We start from the raw sequence: 23,955 nt of genomic DNA on the forward strand, positions 1-23,955 counted from the left end.
GGAGAAATATAAAGTCTAAAATGAAGACATAGCAAAGTAAATCAGGAACAAACAACCCAGGTACTTGAATGCTTCTTTTTACAGTTAATACTTGATTAGTGATCAACACGTTCCCTCACTTTTATACACATATACACAATGAACTAAGTAGATAAAAGAAATTATTTCACCTTTAAATCTGATCTTTGCCTTACAACTTCCTTCAGAACACCCATGAGAATATCTGTTGCCAATGTTCTTTCATGAGCCTCATCAAGAATTATTACACCATAACGCTCCAGGAGGGGATCATTCATAGCTTCACGAAGTAACATCCCATCAGTCATATACCTATATTCAGAGAACATTGTTGGTCAAAATTCATTTAGGTCATTTAAAAACTAAACTCCATAACATAAAAGTAAAATATGAAGACACTGGGTGAGTAAAAGAAAATAAACTCTTATCCAGAATAAATATGCTGTTTCATAATCAACAGCAAAATTAAGCTTCAAGAAGTTTGTTAGGACTAGTATATGCCAAACAAGAGATACATCATAAAACCTCGTCAAATACTGCAATATACTGTGAACTCAAGACAGAATATAATGAGCACATGATTTTACAAAAATGCCAAAATCAAATTATCACTTAAATGATTTTTTAAAAAAAATGTAAATACTCAACCTGTAAAACAAAACCATATACCATTTAAATTGCTTCAACTGCTAAAATGTTACCAAATATAAGTATACATTTAAAACAATAAACAAAGCTGTAACAATTCCTTATTTAATAAGCAAACAACATGCTTTATTAAAACAGGCTAAGCCTTTTCCCCCACCCCAGGACCATGAAATGATCTTAAAGAAGCACACAAAGAATTCATTTATAAAGTGTCTGGAGTAGCACCAGCATTATGGAAATGCTGACACATAAATGGAAAATAAAGGCAAATGACATCAGATAGATCAAAGAATCAAAGAGGAAAACCAAGTTGAGGACTGGCTCAAGAGAAAGGCTGCTATTATAGAATCCAGGCATCACAGAAGAAGAATCATGTGGATTCAATAATCTGATCAAGAGTGCATTGTGCAAGACTATGGGGTCCATCATCCCTGTCCATTGCCCTCTGGCTACTGCTGTCTCTAGTTTGGCACCTAGACAAAACACAGTACATCTTTAAATGCTGAAGTCACAGTTCATTCAGATAAATGAAAGATGGTGATTTTATTTACAGACTTAGTCTAAAAAAATATGACATAACTTCATTTGGGCTCTTCTTTAGGATTAATCTAACCTAATCCTTCATGGACCAATTTGATTATTTTTAGCTAATGCCATCTGTTAGAACAGTAAATTCAGCAAATTGACAGTGTACAACAGAAGTGAATCCCTGTCTTAGTCACCTAAATGTAATTCTAAATTTGGTATGACTTTTGGTGAATAAGTCCATTTTCATTCCATTTATATATTTTTTTTCTTCTTTGGTATTATTTAAAAAATAACCACCAAGTTCCCAATGATGAATATAAATGCATACTGTACACCTAAAATGTACCAATAAAAGAATTTAAGAAAAAATAAAAATAAAAAATAACAACCATTTCTTTTTTGGAGGGGGTACTAGGTATCAAACTCAGGACCTTGACCTTGTGAGGCAGGCAGCAGGCCCCACTGAGCTAAATCCCTGGCTCCCCACCATTTCTGAGATTCACAAAGGAATATAAACACACCAAATTTTATCAATACTGCACATTTTGTCAAATGTAACTTGAAATTGAGAAGCACTTCAAAATAGTACCCTCAAATCACTGTCAATCAGGTAGCAAACCTTGGAAAAATGAGAATAGCACTAGTCTCAGATTCCAAAAAGATACACAAATGGCTAATTCAAACATGTAAAGATGCTCAATTTCACACAAAAGAAATGCAAATTAAAATCATAAGTGGACTCCATTTTTCACTTATGAGATTGACAAAGATAAAAGCTGAACAATGCTGTGTCATCAAAGGTAAGGAAAGAGATACTCATTTGCTCATCCCTCACTGGTGAGAGCAGATAAAATCTTCAGAGAAAGCAATCTGGCAAAAGCTGATAAAAATTCAAGCATCCTCTTTAACCTAACCAACTTCACTTGTAGGGAATTTATTTCACAGATGAAAAGTGTCAAAAAAATGTGCGCAGAATGTTGTAAGAGGGTGCTAAGAACAGCAATTGTAAAAGCAAAAACAAATTTGAGCATCCATCAATATAATCAGTCAAACTAGGACACAATCACAAATGGTAAGTAGCCATTAAGAAGAATGAAGCCAACTTGGTTTTACTGTTCCAGAACAATCTCTAAGGTTCAATGTTAAGTGTATCTTGAGCCATGGTATTCGCTGAAAGACTATTTTATGTAACGGCATAAAAGAAAAAAAAGACAATTATGAATGTCTTTACAACAATCCAGCACAGTGCATGAATCAGTGTCACTACAGCCTCTTGGTCAGTGGTGGAAAACCTATGGCACACGTGTTATACATTTCTTTTTTAAGACCAAAGATTTTAGTGTGTGAGTTGTTTTTTCTAATCTAAAATCCCAGTACTCAGGTTTAATTGCAATGCTGGCACTCTGCAATAAATAAGTGGGTTTTGGGTTGCAGTTTGGGCACTTGTCCCTAAAGGTTTGCCTTCACTGCTCTTAGATGCTGTAGTATTTCTTCAATCTATTTGAGAACATCTGTCAATCTGTGTTTTACTAACATAAGATAGGCAATTCTCCTGTACATTATCCCAGCAGCAAAACATAATCCGTTTGTAGGTAACTTCCTTACCTTCACCAGGATTCTTGTTTATGGCTTTGCAGGTGAAGAGAAAAAATGGACTGGTTACCGTTTGTACAAATACTATCTTATTTACACCTCACTACTCTTTGTCAGCCTTTCTGGATACTATCTAGTTATCTATCTAGTTATCTACTCAACAAACAATCTTGGTGCAACATTTTTGAAGGCATTTTAATTAGCAAATAAATTCAGTATTTGTAGTCCCAACAACTCACACTCCTTAATGTGAAATGACAATACGTACATGGATCAAATGCAAATATTCACAGGCAAAAACCTCCAAACTGCCACAAATTAAAAGATTTCCACAGATTGTAAGACATATCTCAATTTCAGATATTAAAAACAAGAAGTTACAAAATACTAGATGTTAACTTGAAAACTTATTCAAGTCACCCTTTGATATTTTTTCTCCTCACACTCCTCAAACTTCAGGCAACCACAACAATATGGAAGCACCCACCAGACAGACATTCTTTTATATTTTTGTAAGACAAATTTCTGTATTGATGATAGATTAAAAAAAAAAAATCACAAAATAGTTAATGGAACTATTATTTGTCATGCTTTAATAACTACATCATAGTTACTGCTAAATGGGCAACTAAACTCAAGCACTGTCTTCCAGATTTGAGGTACTTCCTGTTTCCTCAATATTAATTTATCACTCAGTGATCCAAATCATGAGATGTTACTTATGTATCCCAGCACCATCATTTAATTTGTGAAGCATTCTGTGGTTGGAGAAGCTTAAACTCAATATTTTAAATTTTGGAAGATTTCTTAAAATAACTCAAATGTGCTACATTCCCAGTGAAAAACTTTAAATAATACCAGTTACCATTTCCAGTGTCTCAAAACCAGTTTAGCTTACTAAAACTAGATAATGTGCAGTATGGATTCCCCATTTGGGGCACCTTCTATATTAGGACAATCTCCATAAAGATTTGGAAAAAAGAAAACATTTTATCTGAATATATTTAAACAAAAAATACCTAAGAAAAGACCAGTCCAAGTTCTAACCCCTGGCAACTATGAATGTAGCCTCATTCAAAAAGGTTTTCTATATAGTTAAAACTAAAAACCTAAGATAAATCATCTTTGATCTTGGTTACTCTCTAATTCCAATGACCAGGTATCTTTAAGAAAAGAAGGGAATATGAGACACAAAGGAAGCCATGTGACGACAGAGGCAGACCCTGAAGTACTGCTCTCCTTCCTTCCTAGGGAAGTTTTACAAATAAAGAATTATATGAAGTGATGAAGAATGAGGATGAAGAACATGAGGTAGTCAAGAACAGGTAGCTTGTTGCAAGACAAACTTGGAGTTAAGTCCGTTTTCCTACTGGTATCTGAAATGGGATAACAACTTCAACATCTCTAATGGTCCATTTGTAAAATGTAAATAGTACGGTGGAAAACAGCGCTCCATTCCACCTTAACTGACCCGACATACCTCATAAATCTTTGAGATAATGCTTCCCTGTATACAGCATATTTAGTATACTCTCTTTCTGGCTCCACTAGCTGAATCAAGGTAACTATATTTAACATGAAATGATAAACTCTGAGCAGAGAAAAGAGAACTGTATACATGAACCCTAAGTTGTATGCTTTAGAAAAACTTGGGAAAAGATCATACACAGAAAACTCAAATGTGGGACAATTCTTAAAGATAGGAAGAGGTCTGGGGTTTTAGAACTTTTAAGACTGAATTAGTTCTTCTGAATTTCAGAAAGCCTATGCTTCCGTATTTTTGAAGTACATAAAGTCTAAATTTCACCTTAAGTAGACACTTTAAAGCAAAATGGAACTTCAAAGGGCAGATACTTAACAAAATTTCGTTGGTCCAACAGACCATAGGCTTTATGTTATAAATAGCATTAATGATAAATGAAATGATTAAGGCAGTGGTGAGGAACCTATGTCATACATGCCATACCCGGGTGTTACCACTGAAAGCTCTAAAAGTTTGCCACCACTGGTTTAAGGCATGTATCATTTTTCCACTCACTACTGAATTTTTAGATTAACTCACTACAGTTTATTCAACTTGAATGAGTGTCACTAAGCTTCCCCACAATGATGTGCCTACACAAATTTCTGTGCAATAATTTCTTTAAAATGAAAATGAATCAACACTTCTGAAGGACACCATGATCAAAAGAAAGTACAGTCCCTCACTATCCATGGGAAATTGGTTCTACAACCGCCAGCAGGTAAAAAAATCTGCAGATGCCCAAATCTTTTACATAAAATATCTTCCTATGAGATATTAAATCATCTATATTACAGTACCTAATACAAAGCAAATGCAATGTAAATAACTGTATGAAAGTGTACATGCTCAATTTTTAAAAATATTTTCAGTGCACAATTAGATAAATTCATAGATGCAGAACTCATACAGAGCACCAAATCATTTTTCAGTTTTATTTTTCCTACCATATAATCCATTTTTATGTAAAGCCTTCAGCTATAGAATGCTTTCTGAATGTTCGTCATAAGGCATAGAAGAATCCCAAGTTAAAACAGCTTTAACAGGAACCACATCAGAAGAGAGAACCATGGTACCAATAATCACCCTTTTAGGATGAATGGACTTTACAACAGTTTTATCTAGGTATTAAATATTTTTTTGACTTAGGATGGCTTACTAGGCCATGTATGACGTTATATGACAACTTCAAGCAAACCTGATCCATGTGAACACTTTACAAAAAAAAGGCATTTGTTTAGTATTAAGATGCCCTGACCAAGTCTATGTATAATCCCTTAGCCATAGTACAGGTAAATAAGCCTAGTTTAGATACTATATAATTTTAATGTTTACATATAGATCCAACAGATGAAACAAACAGGTCACTCAAAATAGTACACTAAACTGACTCAGTCAAAAGTCAGAGTTCTTGAGACTTATGTCTCATGAAGAGTAAATATGTTCTTAATGATGTAAGCATAATGTATATTACTTTTTTCCATTCAACCTACAGGACTCCATTCCACAGCCATTCCAGGTATTTCAGCATTTCAATAGCAGATCATAAATTTCTTTGCAGGATTTACACATGCTCAAGTTCAATTTGATATATTCTTAGCAACAATATTATGCTATAGGTGCCAATACTGATCTTATTATAACCAAATAGCACTTAGAACATCTTACTGGATAAAATGAGAACTACTAGATATAAAAGGTCACATGGAAATGAATATGTAATCTAAGTTTTAATGTCCAAACACAAAAAAGTAGGCAAAAACAAAAAACCCTCAAAACCTACTTCTAACATGTACAAAATTATTCTTAGCTGAAATGCTGAAGAGCAGACACCAAAATATATATCTGTTTTGGCAAACAGCTAAAATAGATTTAGTGTATATTTCAGATTTAGATACCTAATCAAGCAAAAGAAATCAATGGAAAAGAGGCAATTAAGTATAACAAAGGAAATACTGTTTTCCCCTACAACAGCATTTATAACATAAATATACAGGCTCTACTTAACGTTTTCTAAGATATTGGCTCTGTATAAAGATAGCCTTTATAATGAATCCCTTGCAAATGCGTATGTATAAACACAAAAGTCAAAGGTAACAATTTAAGTAGAAAATCAAATTAGATCCCCACGAATTAGCAAGTCAATAAAATTCTACTTATCCAGCTTAAGTCCTCTACTTGAATTAGAACAGAATCTATCACATAACAAATGTTCAGTAAATTAGTTTGTATAATTAATGATCTCAAAAAGTACCACACCTATTTTGACCTCTTCTCTGCAACTCTTTAGGAGTACTTGGATGCATTCAATCTACGGTGACAAATGTGAAGGTTTAACTTAAGCTAATCTTCCTAGATTATATATAATTCAATATTATGCTAAAAGAACTTTAATGAGTTGCTTTTAGAAGTATTTCTAACTGGGTTGGCTGGTTAATAAGATCCTGTGTTTCCAAAACTGAAAATCTATCATCACTATTAGCAGCAACAGTCAGCACTGTTGACTGAAACACTACTAATCTGAGTGTCAGAAATTACTCCAAGGGTTGTACATAGCTATATAATATACAAAAACAACCCTATGAGGTACTATCAGTCCTATCTACTGAAAAAGCAATAGGCACTGAAGGTTAATTAACATATCCAAGACACAGTATTAAGTGGCACAGCTAGAACAGAACTCAGCAGTGTTTTTTTTTTAATTGGTATACATTTATTTGTCGTACATAATGATTTATTTATCATAGGGAGCTGTTACACGTACATAATACATTTTAATTCTTTTTTCGTATCCCTACCCCTCCTATCCCTCCTGTTCCATCTCTTGGTCCCATTCCCATTGGTAAAAGCTCTATTTCTATTTTTTTTCTTTCAATTCTTCTTTTCCCATCCTCTCTCCTTCCCCTCCCTCCCTTGTTCCCCCTTCCCATTTGAAAAAGATTTCCCTACTTTCTATTATCTTTTATTTTGTTCTTTATTTATACCTGGGGTTTCTCACATTAAAAAAACCATTCAATATTTAAGCTTGTGTGTTTGATTTACTTCACTTAATATTATAGTCTCAAGGTGCATCTATTTATGCATAAATGCTTCAAGTTTATAAAGAACTCACTGTGTACAGATACCACATTCAGAACTTAGCACTGTTACTCTATAAATTGTACATTGGGATCTACTGCACTTCCTTTTAGTTCTAAAATGACGGTGCCTTGCAGGATACCCGCTCTGGAATCTCAGAGTACACCTCATGTAATTACTGCTTCAATCTGCTTCTAGGGACCCCAAAGAATCTACTATGACACTACTTGGTAATTTTCCCTGTGTCAACCAGGAAGGTTCTCTATCATCTAGTTCTATTGCAGCAGTATCTATATCAGGATCATATTTGTTAAATACTTTTGGACCCAAACTTTGATCTAGTTTTTTTTTTTGGCCTTTTTGTGAAGATAAGAAAAAATTCTACATATTTATGATTCAGATTATATGGAAAAGCATGTTTTTGGTTGTTTTGTTAAGAACTTATCTCCAACAATCTTTTTGTTTTGTTTTGTTTTTTGGGTACCAGGGATCGAACTCGGGTCCTTGTGCTTGTGGGGCAGGCAGTAGAACCACTGAGCTAAATCCCGGGCCCTTCTCCAACAATCTTTACAAAGGACAGTTTATCACAACCAAGAGTGTTCATTTCTCTCTGTCACTCAATTACAGAGTTCAGCCACGTTCTCGTCTCTACATTTTTTTGGTTTTCTAGAAGCTTGTTCTCAAATTGTGCATCAGATAAGCATCTCAGGATGATACACAGTCTTACAGAACTAACAAACGTTTCTTCTTAAAAACTACAACACTTTCTATTTTATAACATTATCCTGTACTGGGACTTTCATCCTTGTAAGATTCTAGAATTGAAGTGAATACAATATTCAAAAGAAAGACTAAGAATAAAGTAAAAGGTAAATTATGTACACTAAATCACCCCATCATAATAATCCTACTTTGCCAAAAGAAGTTTTAGCAAACCCAGAGGAAATGTCTAGAAATGAATATTCTATGCCCTTTTTGTGATTATGTTAAAGACTCATCCAAAATCCACACTGTAGTGACAAACTTCACACTGTTATCCCTTCAGCTTCCTCAGATTTAAAGAACAAAACAAATTCTATGCACAAGGCGATTATACAGAGATATAAACATGAACCCTGTACCCAGAGTTTATGGTCCAATTAGGTAAGAAAGAATGAAAAAACTACCTTTGATCATCTATATGCTGTCTTATAAATTCTATAAATTAGCCCCTTAACATCTTAAAATCGACCTAGCATAAAAATGCTGACTTATACAAAATGGAATGCTTAAAGAAAATATGGACTGGGGCTGAGCATGAAGGTCCAGTCTTAGAGCTCCTGCATGAGGCACTGCGTTCTTAGCAATGTGTGGTGTTGGGGGGATGACAGTTTCTTCCTCAAGTTCTAATTTTTCCCTTCAGAAAAAAAGTTAAAAAAAAAAATGCTACCTGGTGTTAATCCCAGCTGCTTGGGAGACTAAGGCAAAAGGATCACAAATTCGAAACAACCTGGGATACTTACCATAGCAAGACACTGTCAAAAATAAAAAGGGCTAAGGATATAGCTACATGAAAAGAGGGCTAACCCAGCATATGCAAGGTCCTGCCCTGGGCTTGATCCCCAGTAAAGGCCAGGTGTGGCACCATACACCTGTAATCCCAGTACTTGGGAAGCTGAGCCAGGAGGACTGGTGGGAGTTGAAGGCAGGCTGGGCTATGTAGTAAGTTCAAGGCCAGCCTAAACTAGAAAATGAGGGCCCCCCCAAAAAAAACTAGTACTGAGAGGGGAAGGGGTAAGTGAAGGGATGAAACTGTCAGATGTATTTGGAATGCTCTCAATCTGTACCCCAAAAACTGTTATAGATAACTACTGGTTTCAAGTCAGGGTTTCTGACTTAAATTCCAACTTCTCTTGTCCAATCTGAATTGAATCTGCAAATTATTCTCTCATACAAACCCCAATATTGTGTTTCAGAAGCTAAACACAATGTGAAATTTTACATTTCATTTGTTTTATGGAAAAAATTTTTTGTTGGGTATTTTGTCTCAGCAACAAAAAAAGTAACTAAGACACTATACCTAATACCATCTGACACATACAAAGTAGCCAACTGAATGATGAAGTAGTACTTGCTAAAGAACTAGGCTCCCTCAATATTAAAATATCTCTGGTAATTTTGCAGCTTGGCAATAAAACAAAAAGCATACAATCTGAAATAACAATGAAAACAGCTATCAAACTAACAACTTCAAATATTATGTTTTTCCACACATTTAAGATCAAACTTTTTTCCCCTAAAATATCAGCTCAAATACCGAGGAATGGGTTTCTTAAAATTTGTTGTATCCCCAACTGCTTGAAATCCACTGCAAAGGTGCTAGACAATGATTTCATTAATACTTTCTCCCTTACTTCCATAAAAATGAATTAAGATTTGGTACTGACCATCACAAATATGGCAACATTATCTTTTACTCATTAGTCTGCTCTTCCTTCACTACCTCACTGTTTTCTTTTTCATAATTTTAATTCCAAGACAGCAACAGGAAAATACAATTTAAAAGAAATGCTTAAAAAAATGGGGACAGGTGAACATCTGACAAACTTTATGTAGCAACTTGTACCTGGGAACTGAGTAACCATTTAAGACAAGAAGAGTGCACACTAACTTACACGGGAGTCACTCCTCTGAAATTAACATAATCAGACTTAGAATTTATGAGTGTGCATCACAAGCACTGAAGAATCTCTAGATCCTTCATCTGTACAGGGGCAACTACAAAAATACACTAGTTTAGCTAAAGTCGTGTCAAACAATGGCTATACTCTGACTTCTTCAAGCAGAATTTTCAGAAGTTAGCTCTCTTTACCATCCTTCTATACTAAAAATCAACCATGCTTATGTATGATGGATACTTCCTTCCCACCCAATTAACTATATAACAGGGTGAGGAATTTAGCTCAGTGGTTTCACCGCCTGCTGCGCAAGCCCAAGGACCCGAGTTCAATTCCCGGTACCAAAAAGAAACAAAACAAAACTACATAACATTCTGAAAGTAAAAGCTTTAGCTGTTTTTAACATCTGAATTCTCAATGAGTTAATATAGGACTATACACACTATACCTAGGGATCACAAAACACTGTTTTTAACAAATAATTCCCATCAATAAAACTACCACTAACTAGTTCTCTTCCTGTTAAACTGGAAAGTTGCACTTCCAATTTTTAAAATTTCTTTTTAAGATAACTTATTGTAATAATAAAAACGAAACTAGGTTTGTCCCTAGCTTTTCAGATTTTAGAAGGAACGTCAACAAACTTACCCTGTCTGGAATAATTTAAATTTCCTTACAACCTTTTGGGAATTGCTTCACAACAAATCCTCACAATGCCAAAAATACTTAACACTTTCAGCTACCACGTCTATTTAAGTTAGTAGTCACTCCCTATTAATTGAACCAAAATCTTTCACAAGCACTTTTTTTTGAAAGCCTACCCTTCCTCTACTTCCTATTATACACACAGGGAGATTTCTAACACTGTGTAATTTTCTCACATCTCAATTCCCAAATTCTGTTCTCTCTACTCAACTTAAACTTACCAAGAAAATTTTGATGCAGTGAATAAAATGCCAGAGATATTCTTACTCAAGATGAGTAAAATCTGCCCTTTATTTTCCAAGTCCCTGACATTATCTGTATTTTAAAATAACATAAAAATGAGCTGTAACTTTATGTGACTATTGTCAATTACTCTGTAAGTGCAAGTGATCAATAGTTGTACCACTAAAGATTTTTTCAATGAAAATTGAAGTTTAAGCCAACATGTGAGTTTATGCCTCAAGTGAAATCATAGATATGGTGACTTATGGCAACAAGGTGTAGTGATGCACACCTGGAATCCAAGCAAGTGGAAGGCACAGGCAGGCGGAATGGCACAAGTTTGAGGCCAGCTTGGGCTACATAGTGAGTTCAAGGCCAGCCTGAATTACACAGTGAGACCGTCTCAAAAAAACCTAAAGCTCAATTGCACTTCATATGAAGCTGGATATGAAGTTCCAAAGAAATGCAATACATATCAATGAACTAAAACACCTGATACAAACCTTGAAGAGTGTATATTGTGATTAAACAATTTTTTACAAGTTGTGCTGTATTATGCGAAACTATCAGAGAAATACACTAAATATTAATGATGGAATATAGTATATGATATCTAAGATCTGTTTCAAAATAACGAGACAAGGAAAACATTGGGCTACTGATTTAAAAAAAGAATGGTATGGGGGGAAGTGGGTGATAAATGCATGAAAAGTTCATTACACTATTCCACTTCTGCAGACATTTGAAAATTTCTATAAAATAAATCAAAAGAGACAAAAGTCTCATTATTCCCTAACAATACAGTTGTATAGTCTGCCATCAGACTCATGTCACTGCCCACATAACATTTTATTCCAAATGTCTTTTTCAAACTACCTCAGAGAAACTGCATCATAATCATTTTAAAAAATGACTTAAATGTCACATAAATACAGATAAGCAGAGGTAACAAAGAATAACTTTTTCGAAAGAATGACCAGGCAATATATCACTACAGATATAGAATGCAACTACACGATGGAGATAAAAACGTAGAAACTCAACATGCGTGTGCACCATAGCCACAGAGGAACAGAACCTTGAGGGAGCACCAACACTGTATCAAAGAACAAAAGATTCCTCTTAGCTCGTTATGTATGCACACAAATTCTCCATAACTAACAGTAAAAGTCCCCTCTACCCCACATAAATGATATCTCAGCCCACATATCATTCTAAAAGTGGCTTTTACTAAAACATTTTTACTTTTCTATGAAATTTAAATGATATGACTGTTTACTTAAAAAAATCACATTTTATAACATTAGCAACATTTCACCTGAAACACAGCACCGAGTAACTAAAATGTGACCTTTGCAGCCATATATATGTATTTACTACCAAGAAAACAAACTCACATTAAATGATCTGGAAAGTCAAAGAAGGTCTACTTTGGATTATTATATTCTAAATGTGGATAACTTGAGCTTCCACTATTAAAGTTCCTTAACTAGTGGCAGAAAACGATAGAGGAAGCATTTATTTTTGAAAGATACGGTACTTACTTAAGAATAGTTTTTGCACTACTGCAGTCTTCAAATCGAATGGAGTAACCAACTTCCTGGCCCAACATCACATCCATTTCATCAGCAACTCTCTGAGCCACACTCATTGCAGCCACTCTCCTGGGCTGGGTACAGGCAACTCCTCTCTTGGGTCCAGGTAATGACCGCATGTACTCCACACACCACTGTGGAATCTATCAAATAATTTCACATCAAAATTAGTTTTACTCTGCATATTAACTGTTTTAACATGAAGTAATGATCTCATTCCATTTAAAATAAAATTCATTTAAGAAATGAAAAAAAACCTTTGTAACAACTCATAGCAACACGCGCACTCTAAGCTAAGGAGGTATCACATATGACAGACATGACACGATTATATTCGTGAGTGGGTGGGGTCCTGAGGTTTTGCTCAGTATGCTCAATCATATAAACTGTCCCATCATTAACCATTTATCTAAGCAATGAAAAAGAATACAACTTAAAAAAAAATATTAACTACCAAAATCATTCTAAGAAAAATGTATAGCTTTTAAGGACTGGGGATGTAGCTCAGTGGTGCCGCACCTAGAAGTGCAAGGTCCTGAGTTTGCTCCCTGGTACCGGAAGGAAGAAAAAAAAAAAAAGAGAAAGATATAGCTTTTATATATACACACACAGTTTGAGTCAGAAAATGTAAGTAAACATAGAAATTATATCCTCTTGGAGCAATAAAGTCTTTTAATTTAATTCAAATCTGGTTTGTAAGGCAGCAGAAGCAAACTCCTAGCACATTTACTCTCTGGTATTTCCATCCTTCTCCCCTCACCAACACTTCAGGTATCATCTTAAAAGTTGATATTCGTAATTTCTGGTCTCAAATTCAGTAGGACCTAGAGTAGCAGCACTTTGCTGAGGAACAAACCAAGGGATAAAGAGAAATGTTCAAGTTGACTGCCATGAAAATAGTACATTTCTTCCCTGTTCCATTTATCAATAGTAACTAAGAGTCTCATTTTATTAAGACTGCACTGGAAAAGAACCATGAGAAAAACGTAAATGCCTACCACAATACATAGAGGAGTCTACTGCTACAATTACGTAACTTTTCCCCATCAAAGCTTCCAAAAGCTTATCAGACTCTAATGCTCTAAGAATCATGGGGGGAAGGGGGGTTGCTGTATTTCTAATGATAACTGATAAAGAACATTGACTGCTGCATCATTACAACGTTTTAGGTCACTTGTACAATTTTAACATAAACTGTAAATATTGTCACTGACAAATGGCCAAAAGGAAATAATCATGCTGCTTCTTTGAGAACATAATCATACATATCATTAAAGGGCTTTGAATGAACAAAAATATTAAACTAAAACAACAGTATCTCCTTCATCTTGTGAACAGGATTATGTGGTTTTCTAGTAAGGTTTTATGTATCTATTCTCATTTCACCAACTGTCCTCAAAGACAAAAATGTACTTTAAAAGACCAAGTAAAATGAAATTCAAAAGCACTGACTGGCAAATAAAGGATACTTAGTTAACTCAAAGTTCTAAAGGCAAAGATGTTCCAATTTTTAAATTCACTCCACATAAATGAGTAATTTACCCTTATTTTTTAAAAAGTCTTGGTTTTAACTTAGCAACTGTCAGACTCTTAGGACTTCATTATAATTCTTTAAAATAACCGATGATACCAAACAACTAACAAATTTATTGCATGTGTATATGGCAACTCAAAAAGTGGCAAAATATTAATTCTTAATAAAAATCTATCTTAATATAACACTTTCTATAAAAAATTAATTTTTCAAACCAAAAATTTTGTTAAGTGTGCATTTTGAATTTTTATAAATCTCAAATGTCTGGCTTTTAACAGAAGACAGCTGGCTTCTCTTATCTATTTTCAGTGTGTTGCAATATTTTGTTTTGTTTGAAGTATACAAACTAAATTCTTGAATTTTTGGAAAGATTTTAGAGACTTTCAATGGTTCCCAAACAATATATGGAGAACTGCTCAGTTAATTCTAAGGAAAATGGGATTAGGACGGAAAGCAGGCTCTGAAATACTGTATGTAGGCTATTAGCTTGTTCATGACAGGCATAAGTTTTTCTATTTCTTTCTTGCAACTTCTGACATTCCTCGCTTTAGGCTAACTTTCTAAAAACTGATCCTGAGTCTTCTATTCTTCCTGTTTTATGCATTCATCCTAAGTGATTTTTTGGTACTTTCTTCTAATATTATCTAAATTACAACAATGTCAATCCTAATTCTAGCCCCCATCCCCAACCTAGTGGTCATTTCTATCAGAAGAATATGTTACTGGTATCTCAAATTCAACAAATTTAAAAGTGAAATCACAGGCCAGTGAGATAACTCAGGGACACTCACCTAGCATGTGCAAGGCCCTAGCTTTAATGTCTAGCACTGCCGGGAAAAAAAAACAAAACCAAACTAAAGGGAAGTTATTTTCCTTCAAGCATTTTTAATTTCTTTCATAGTAATAGTTAACATCCCAACTGTAATCTTCCTTTATACTGCAAGTCCAAACCTGTAATGACCTCCTATACAGCGTGTCACAATATCCTCAATAGACCAGGTATTTATATAAAACTCCATCATTCCCTCCAATTAAAAAGCCCTGATGACTTTCCTATCAACAGCAAGATACATTAAAGCCCAACCTATACCACCAGTCTCACCTGCCCCACTGCCCCTTCAAACACTCTACACTCTAACCACAGTATACTATACTTTCCTTCCTTTCTCTAAACGTTTGCTCTTGTTGATGTTGTCCTTTTGGCTGAACCAGTTTGAGATTCCTTATGTGTATATACCCATATTAAGCAGCAATGTAAACTGACTTTACTGCAGTCCTCAAAGTTAGATTTTGTTTGGATGTTTTATTTTCTGAGTCACAAACATAACTAAAAAAACTGGCTGGCTACTCTTTAATGGTTTGAGTAAAACTTCAGTAAAAAGTATAAAAAAGACATTTTGATGAATTTCACTGTTTAGTTCTCTTTCCCCAAATTCCCTTTAATCTTTTTTTGTTTTTGGTACTGGGGATCAAACTCAGGACCTTGTGCTTGGCAAGCAGGCGCCAGAACCACTCAGCTAAATCCCCAGCCCTTCCCTGCAATCTTAAATATTCATATCAAGTAGCCCTTCCCAAGACAAATCTTAAGCCAAATAATCAACGGCAATCTCTGAAATAAGGCTGACCACATCAGACCAGGGTAACAGCATGAAGTAAATGTAATATTGGTTATAGATAAAAGGACAAAAATTTTAATGCTGAACTCACATAAATCCACTTACACAACCCAGGGCAACCTAGTACATCTCTATAAACTTCTCAAGAATTTGAGTCTCTTTTGGCTTATCTATAAACATAGATTACCTTCCTTGCAGAGTTGCAGAAATATTTAAAAATGAGATAATTCCTGAAAAGTACATACTACCTGGCTATACTCAAGTGCTAACTAAATGGGTGCCGTTAATACTATGCAACCTATGCTTTCAGTCTCACTAGTCAAACAGCTGAAATAAAAATTGCCATTACCTTTTACCTATTTTTAATTTTTAAAATTGTAATGATGTAAGTAAAAAAAAACCTGATTCTATTCCTAACTGATTCTGTTTTCCTTCACTCAGTATTCACTAAGGCTCAGTCTATAGAAAAAGCTTCCAATTTCAGTTGCTACAGCTTTCAAAATGTCCATGAAATACTAAAATTTCTTTGTAGCACATAACTTCAAAAAGAAATTATATGCACAGTATGCTCATAACAAACATGTATCATAGGTACATCGTAGGTACTATGCAGAATGAGCCAGCTGGAAACACAACATACAAGGAATTATCTCTGTATAACTTGGGCAATTATTAAATTCAATACTTTGCTGAACTGTCCAAATTTCCTATAATAGCCAGAGAATTTTGTAATCAAAAGAAACTTTTACTCATAATTCAGGTTTAAACATATGAAGCCAGTTAACACTGAAAAATACAAATTAAAAATTACACAAATATAAGTTTTTCAGCTATCATATTTATAAACAAAGTGCAGGAGTACAAGCTAACAGTTTCCAGCCTATGTTCCCATGTATGCTTATACTAAAGTGATATGCGCCCTACGGAAGGCTACGTATATCACAAGTACAAATGCTATCATGGCCCAATAATTTCCACTTCTACAAACATGTGTGCCCATGCAAAACCATTAAAAACAGCTTAGATGGATGCCTTCCAACAGAAACCTAGTAAATAATGGCTCATCCATGTTTTGGAAATACTCTAAATCTTAGGTTCATATTCATGTCGTTCGATCAAAAAAGTAGAAACCACTCCAGTGGCTCGTATCTCTCCACCCAGCCACCAGCATACAACTTCTGTGCCCCCCAAATCTGCCCAGAGTCAAATTGGATGGGAGATTATTACTGCCATATTTAGGGTAATAAGACAGGAAAAATCAGCACTGTTACTTTCTCCTAAAGGTTCAGGGGAAGATAGGTACTCCCTATAGGATTCCTACTGAGTCACTAAAATACTCAATATCAAAGAAACTATTTTTCAAGGTATTCTACAAGATAGACACACAATGGGAATGACTTTCAGAATCAAACAAGCAGCACCTGGTAAAAACTTAAATAAATTAGCAAAATCTTGTACCATGGTACACAGTAACTCACCTGTGTTGTTTTACCAGACCCAGTCTCGCCAACCAGTACAAATGACTGATGTCTAACCAGAATATCTGTAAACCTATCCTTGTATTCCCAAACAGGGAGCTGAAGCCGTTTCTTTAGAATATCATAGTATCGAGGAGTGTGGGGTAAATTGGTGAATGGATTAATGCATTGTGGAAGTGATGTGTGTCCTGCATGTCCAGTATGTGTCGAATGAGCAGAATGTGTCGAATGTGTTGAATGAGCAGAGTGGGTTGAGTGAGCCGAATGGGAAGCTTTTAGAGGTGGTAATCCAGCACTGATAAGCATAGCATTAGTCGAAGCTCGCAATTCTTTCTCCTTTTCTTTCTCCCTCTCCCGCTCTCTATCTCCTCTATCACGTTCTCGGTCTCGATCTTTAGACCGATCTTCACGATCCCGGTCACGATCCCGATCTTTCCTAGAAATAAAAATTTACAATTTAGATTCTGAATTTTAGGCAAAACATTCATAGCACCATTAATAGAGTACAAATGTCAACCCAATGAACAAACTGGTATAATCTAAATGACTAAAAAACTATCAGATACAATGGTCAAGGACAATCCATGCTCCACCTTAACCATCTTTCCCTTAAATTCTTTATGTAACCTTTAACATAAGGTGAGGTTGAGTTTCCTCCAAGTAAAAAACATTCCTACTTGGACAAGAGTCAGAGAAAAGGCAGCTAGACTAGCAAAACAGGATGGCATCACAATCTTCCCTCAAGCTTTTGTGAAAAGGTGTTCTCTGTACTATGTTAAGTAAATAGAGCACAGTGCAGTATCACACCAATCTTGCAAGTAATAGAAATATGAATTATATAATTATAGGTGAATTTGTTTTCTCAGTTTCTCTTTCTAATCAATTTAGAAATTGAAAAACTCTATCAATTTTATAAGGAAAATTACATTTAAAACACTTCCGTTTTCAGTGTTTACTCTTAATACCAAGACATTGGAGGTATACTGTAAAATTACATACCTTAGTCAGCTATAAAATGAAACATAGCTAAACTAAAAATGAACTTTACTGAAGACTATTAAATGGCTTAAAGTGTTACAAATATGAAGGCAATAATCAAGTTTAAGTGGTCAATTCTGGCATCTGTCTACTTCTAATTTATAAAGATGGTCCCTAATATAATGCTAATTATGTATTTTTTTTAAATTGTTGGGGTCTGAAACCCAAGGCCTCATGCTTTAAGAAGTTAAGCAATCTACCACTGAGTTACACCCTTGACCCCTATAATGTTAATTTTAAAATAACCTATGCTAAGAAAACTGACAAACAGCATGGGATGGAGGCTGCAACAGAAGGTGGCCTCTGAAGGCCTGGTGATGGAAATAAAATCTATTCTTATTCACTCTAATCCAGTTTACCTCAGAACTCCTATAGCAGATAAATTTGTCACACACAAGGTATGGCAACAGGGAGCTGACATTAATCCCCTAAAGGAGCCATTATGCCTTAAACATAACACATGAAAGTAGGACAAATTTCCTGTGTCCCAAGTATCAGTAGCAAAGAAAAAAAAAATCATTCCCCATGATGACATAGTTGGGTAGCAATAACTGCCCTTGGCAGAATAGAGCTAAACTGCTAAACCCAACACTGAGTTAGAATTCAACTACAGAAATGGTAAGATGATCACCTATCTGTTCTTGTCCTTCTTAAAATATGCAATTGTATTCCATACAAAATTACTTAGAGGAGAGAAAAGCTTTATTTTATGTAGACAATTTTCCCTTTTATCCTAGTGTTCACTCACTACAGAATTACAAGGCATACAAATTAGAACTGAACAAAGCCTCCCCTCTCATCCAAACCCAAAAAACTAAAGAAAAGCCAAACAACTTAAAGAACATAACATGAAGTCTCATAATTCACAACTTTAAGAGTCCTGGCCTATCTTTAAACACTACCAACCATCTGGTGTGTTTCTCTCATCCTGCTTCTGGTCTAAGGCATCCAATAATTAAATAAACATTTATATTGCCCCCAAATGCCAATAAGGCATAGTTTACAATAGCAAACATAGAAATATACTCACCAAAGTGAAATGCACTATAGCCACAATGGTAGACATCTTAAAGAAATGCACACAATACTAGAACACTCTAAAAACCATCTGCCCTAAATAAGAATGTATGTTTCTAGTACTTATTCCATCATGGGGAAAGGGAACAACAACAAAACTAATGAACTTTTTTGCAGTTCCAGACACTTAAGATATGAACCTAACCTCTCAAGAGTTAAAATCTGGGGGAAGAGGTATGATAGACAAAGTAAACTGTTACATACTGCTCTGCTTTGTCAAAGTACCATCTGCACCAATGAACATGTTTTTCAGGGACCCATGCCATCCACACCTTCATTACCAAAACAACACCACCCAAACAACAACAACAAAAATCTAGCCCACAAAAGAACAGCACAGAAAGCAAAGAATGCATTCCCAAAATACAAAGATTAGCTGTGAACCAAGGAATGAAAATAGCTATGATGTACAAAGTAAAGTGGCATAGGGAACACATGCATAACCACAAGCAAGGCATAAATCTCAACTTACTAATCTGCAAAGTGAAAAATACTAGTAAAATAACATCACACATTAAAATAAGAAAGCAACAGGGTGGATACAGAAAACTAATTCATCACCTACAAATGTCTCAGGCTCAAACTGTCTACCTTTAATGGGGAGTGGAGGATAAAACCAAAACCTTTTGTGCTTCATAAATGTTAAGATTTGTGCATGTTTTCTCTTTTAAAAATGCACTTTCATTAGAAAAGTTTTGTTCTTTAAATATTTATTAAGGTACAAAGCTTAAAAAAAAAATCAAGGGCAGAGATATTAATCAAAACAGTGCTTTACAGTCATTTTAAGTCAGAATACTAGCAGGGACAATTTGACACAGCTGTCAAGCACATGGTTAAGTACTGCATCTCAGTTCAATCTTGGCTCAGCATTTAAGCTAGCTTTACTGGTACTTCTTTCATCTTGAAAATGTGGCTATTAAAGTCTTTTTTTTTTGGTACCCAAGATGGAACTTGGGACCTTGCGCTTGCTAGCCAAGCGGAACCACTGAGCTAAATTCCCGGCTCAAAGTCTTGTGTAGGATTGAAAAGATTTAATATTTGTAATGTGCTTAAAGTATTGTCTGATATATTGGAAATACCCAATAAATATTGGTCATCATTAAATCTTTTAATGTTAGAATACTACATTAAAATTCTACAGAATCATAGCATGCATTTTATTTTATTTTTTGCGGTACAGGGGACTGAACTCAGGACCCTGCACTTGCCAGGCAGTTGCAGCGCCACTGAGCTACATCCCTAGCCCTGCATTTTAAATAAATATGACTTTTTCTCTGCCCTCTCCCCTTTTGGCAGTGCTGGGGACTGAACCCATAGGAGGGAAGCACTTTACCACTGATCTACATCCCTGAGTTTCTTACTGTCTTTTGAGACAGGATCTCCCTACACTGCTCATGTTGGCTTTAAACTCAATATTCTCCTGCCTTAGTCTGCCAAGTAGCTGGGATCACAGGTGTGTACCACCAAGCCCAGCTCTAGCAACCTTACCTCCAGAAACTTTATTCTAAGCAAGTAAGTGTGTATGTATATATAGGGATGTGCATACTTTTCAACTATAAAATTAATGGCAACTAGTAAACTAAACATTAATGAACAGAATATTGGTTGTAATACAACCTTACAACGGGAGTACTATGCAATCAATGAAAAGGACAATATCTATTCGAATGATATCTGCATGAAATATGCAGATACAATGACAAATTAAAAGGTCCCATAAAATAAGAGTTCACAATTTGAGTAAATATGCAGGGAACTCCAAAACTTTTCATCATAAAATGTTTCCCAAAAATGAAAACAAGATTTCAGAAAATTAATTGCCTTTCTCATTATACCTCTGTACAGACATTTCTTGTGGTTTTTCCACGTCTCACAGTAAATTGTCATTTTTGGTAATAGTTTTATATTGAAGACTTTGTGGGCTTATGGAAAGAGGGCAGAGTATGTCACAGACACATACAACTTTATATCAAGAGTAAATAAATCTCTGTATAGTTCAGGACCATGGATATGGGTGAAATCATCCACAAAACTACCCTCACTTCATAGTACTAGAGAAATCAGACAACGGTTATCTGACACCTCAGTTCATTAAAACGACAAACCTATTCTCAAATACACTTGTTACAATAATTATCAACTCTTAAAATCTACATATCCTCTGGGAGGCATCAAAATTGATGTATGACTTATCAACTGTTCAAAAAATGTTTAGCACTAAAAACACTGTAAGCCCATCTCTAAAAAAAAAAACCAATTCTGTGAGAAATGGCACTCAGATGAGACAAGAATTAGCAAAAACTTCCCTCCAAAAGTTCTTTAAAACTTGGCCCTACTCTACGATGAACTCTCCCTTACATACGGGCAAATATCAAATAATATCCAAGGGATTCACATGCACCCAAAAAGCTGATTTTTAACGAGTATGTAATTTTCAAGAGAAAATCAAGCACACAAACGTATTGAGACCACTAATGCCAAGGAAAGCATTTTAAATGGTGCGCAAATACCAATAAGCGAACTAATTCTGTTCCCGTGTACTTTGTTTCAACCTGACCTCTTTTGGGACATCAGTTGAATTTTAGCCAAATGACAGGCAATTTTTTGCTTCACAGCAGTCAAGAACTAAGTGTTCCCTATTTTACCAACCTATTATATATGTCATTAACACAGGCTGTGATTGACTCTTAACTACAGTACTAGGCTGTGTGCTAAAGAGTAAAAATGAAAACAGCAGTGTTCTAGAATCTACTATCAACTGTGTAGAATGTGTACAAGCAACCTTAACTCTGGTCTCTCTCAGAGCTTATTATACTCTTATAAGTTGTTTGCAGGTCTAATCTCAAACATACTGTTTTTAATGGGGGGGGCAGCCTAAGAGACTATCTTATGTTACTGTATTATTACATATTGTATTATTACATGGCTAATATAAGATTTTAAAATCTACAGAATTAAAATGTGGCATAAACCTACTTCCATACAACAAATGGAAGGCACAGAAAGGTAATCCTATCCTGGATTACTTCTCACACACTGACATTAGTAACAGTGAGATTACCTAGATTACCTAGAAATCAGTCCCAAAGAACTGAGTGAATAAAAATTTATAAAACCATATATATGACAGTTTTTTATGCCACAGCACACAATAAAAGAAAATTACGCAAAGTTATATGGATATTCGGACTTTTGAGGGGTTTTTTTGTTTTTCTGCCTTAATTACCCAGTGATCTCTCAACTTCAAGAGCACTTGTTCGAGCACTGGGGGAAAAATGATTTTGCTAACAACTGCTTAAATTAGTTGCGAAATTCCTCTGTAGCTTTAGGAAAAGGCTAAGAGAAAGGAATCTAGAACACTATGGAACTGTATTCCTCAACCTCCACGTGGACGACATGTTGCCAAAAATACTAACAGGTTTTGAAAAGGATCTCTCTACTTCAATAGCTACTTATGAAGAAAACGGGAAAAAAAGAGAAAATAAAAACTCACGGGAAAAAAATCTGCCGTCCACCCACCCTTGGGATGCTCGGTAACTACTATTTTAACTGAAGCAGGAAATAAAAGAGATGGCGGGAGTACGCAGAGCGCGGAAGTTTGCTTACTCCCGGACTCTGAAAGGTTTGAATGGACTGAGGCACGATCTCTCCCGCCAGACTATTAAATTTCAGTCGCTCCAACCCTGCCTTTCACCCCATCAGGTATACTCCACATTTTCCTTTCTCCCGGAAGGTCCTCTACTCTACCTTCCCCAGGGAACTCACTCAACTCCCGCCACCCTCATCCCAACCTACACAAGAATCCTCGCGCTTCTCTACTTCCCGCCCTCCGCCTTTCCCCTTCCCGAGCATCCAGACACTCCCTCCCTCCCCCGGGCCCTCTCGCCGGGAAGCGCCCGGTGCCCTCGGACGCGAAGACGCTACCGCGCCCTCTCCCACCCTCGGCCCCGGCTCCAGGCCACAGTCGGGCAGCGAGGCCACGCGGTCCGCGCTGCACGCACGCACGCCAGCCCGATTCCGTCCAAAGTGACTCTCGCCGGCTCGGCCTGGCAGAGGCGGCGCCCTCGCGGTCGCCATAGGCCTCTCCACTCTCCCGACAAGCCCAAGCGGCGGCCCTGCCACACGCATCTCCGACGCCCTTGCCGGGCCGAAGTGGCCCGGCTTTCTCCTGGATCCGCGACTGCTGAACCGAGCCTAAAGCAAAACAAAGGCTCGGGCTCTGGGAGCCGCTCGACCAGTCCGGCTCCGGCTGACCCCGCCAGGTCCGCAACAAAGCCCGAGCCGCCGCCTCGCGCCCCCGGCCTGGCTTACCCATCGGTCCCCGCACGCTTCTTGCCGGAGGGGTAATCCTCCCCCAGGTCCAACCGGTGCCGCTTGGACATATTCGCACTCTTCCAACGGGCGGTCGAAGAGAAAGGAAAAAGCAGCTGGCGGCTCTCTGAGCACAGGAAAGGAAAGCTATTTAACTCCGGGGGAACCCCCACCCCTCCCGCTACAAGAACCCACACGGTGCGGCCGGAACCAGGAGGTAAAATGGCGGCAGCGACGAGGGCTGGGCCTGCGCGCGCGCTTCCGCAGCGTGCGTGCTGTACGTGCATGTGCGTGCGCGCAGCCCAGAGGCGGGAATTCCAGGCCCGCCAGCCTCC

General features: G+C 36.4%; 1 protein-coding gene across 1 annotated transcript in view; it reads right to left on the reverse strand.

Moving 5' to 3' along the window:
* The window catches only part of Dhx15 (DEAH-box helicase 15), a 49,724-nt gene extending 25,818 nt beyond the window's left edge, over positions 1-23,906 (reverse strand). The window contains exons 1-4 of the mRNA XM_004847206.3: positions 23,621-23,906; positions 17,195-17,630; positions 12,516-12,709; positions 171-330 (exon numbers count right to left, since the gene is read on the reverse strand). Of these exons, the coding sequence (XP_004847263.1) occupies positions 171-330; positions 12,516-12,709; positions 17,195-17,630; positions 23,621-23,691 (861 nt within the window). The 5' untranslated portion in view covers positions 23,692-23,906. The remainder of the gene's footprint in view (positions 1-170; positions 331-12,515; positions 12,710-17,194; positions 17,631-23,620) is intronic.
* Between the last annotated feature and the right edge of the window lie 49 nt (positions 23,907-23,955).

This window comes from Heterocephalus glaber, unplaced genomic scaffold (genome assembly GCF_053883595.1).
Source record: "Heterocephalus glaber isolate CG9 unplaced genomic scaffold, H.glaber_assembly_v1.0 deba00001509, whole genome shotgun sequence".
In the NCBI taxonomy this organism is placed as follows: Eukaryota; Metazoa; Chordata; class Mammalia; order Rodentia; family Bathyergidae; genus Heterocephalus; species Heterocephalus glaber.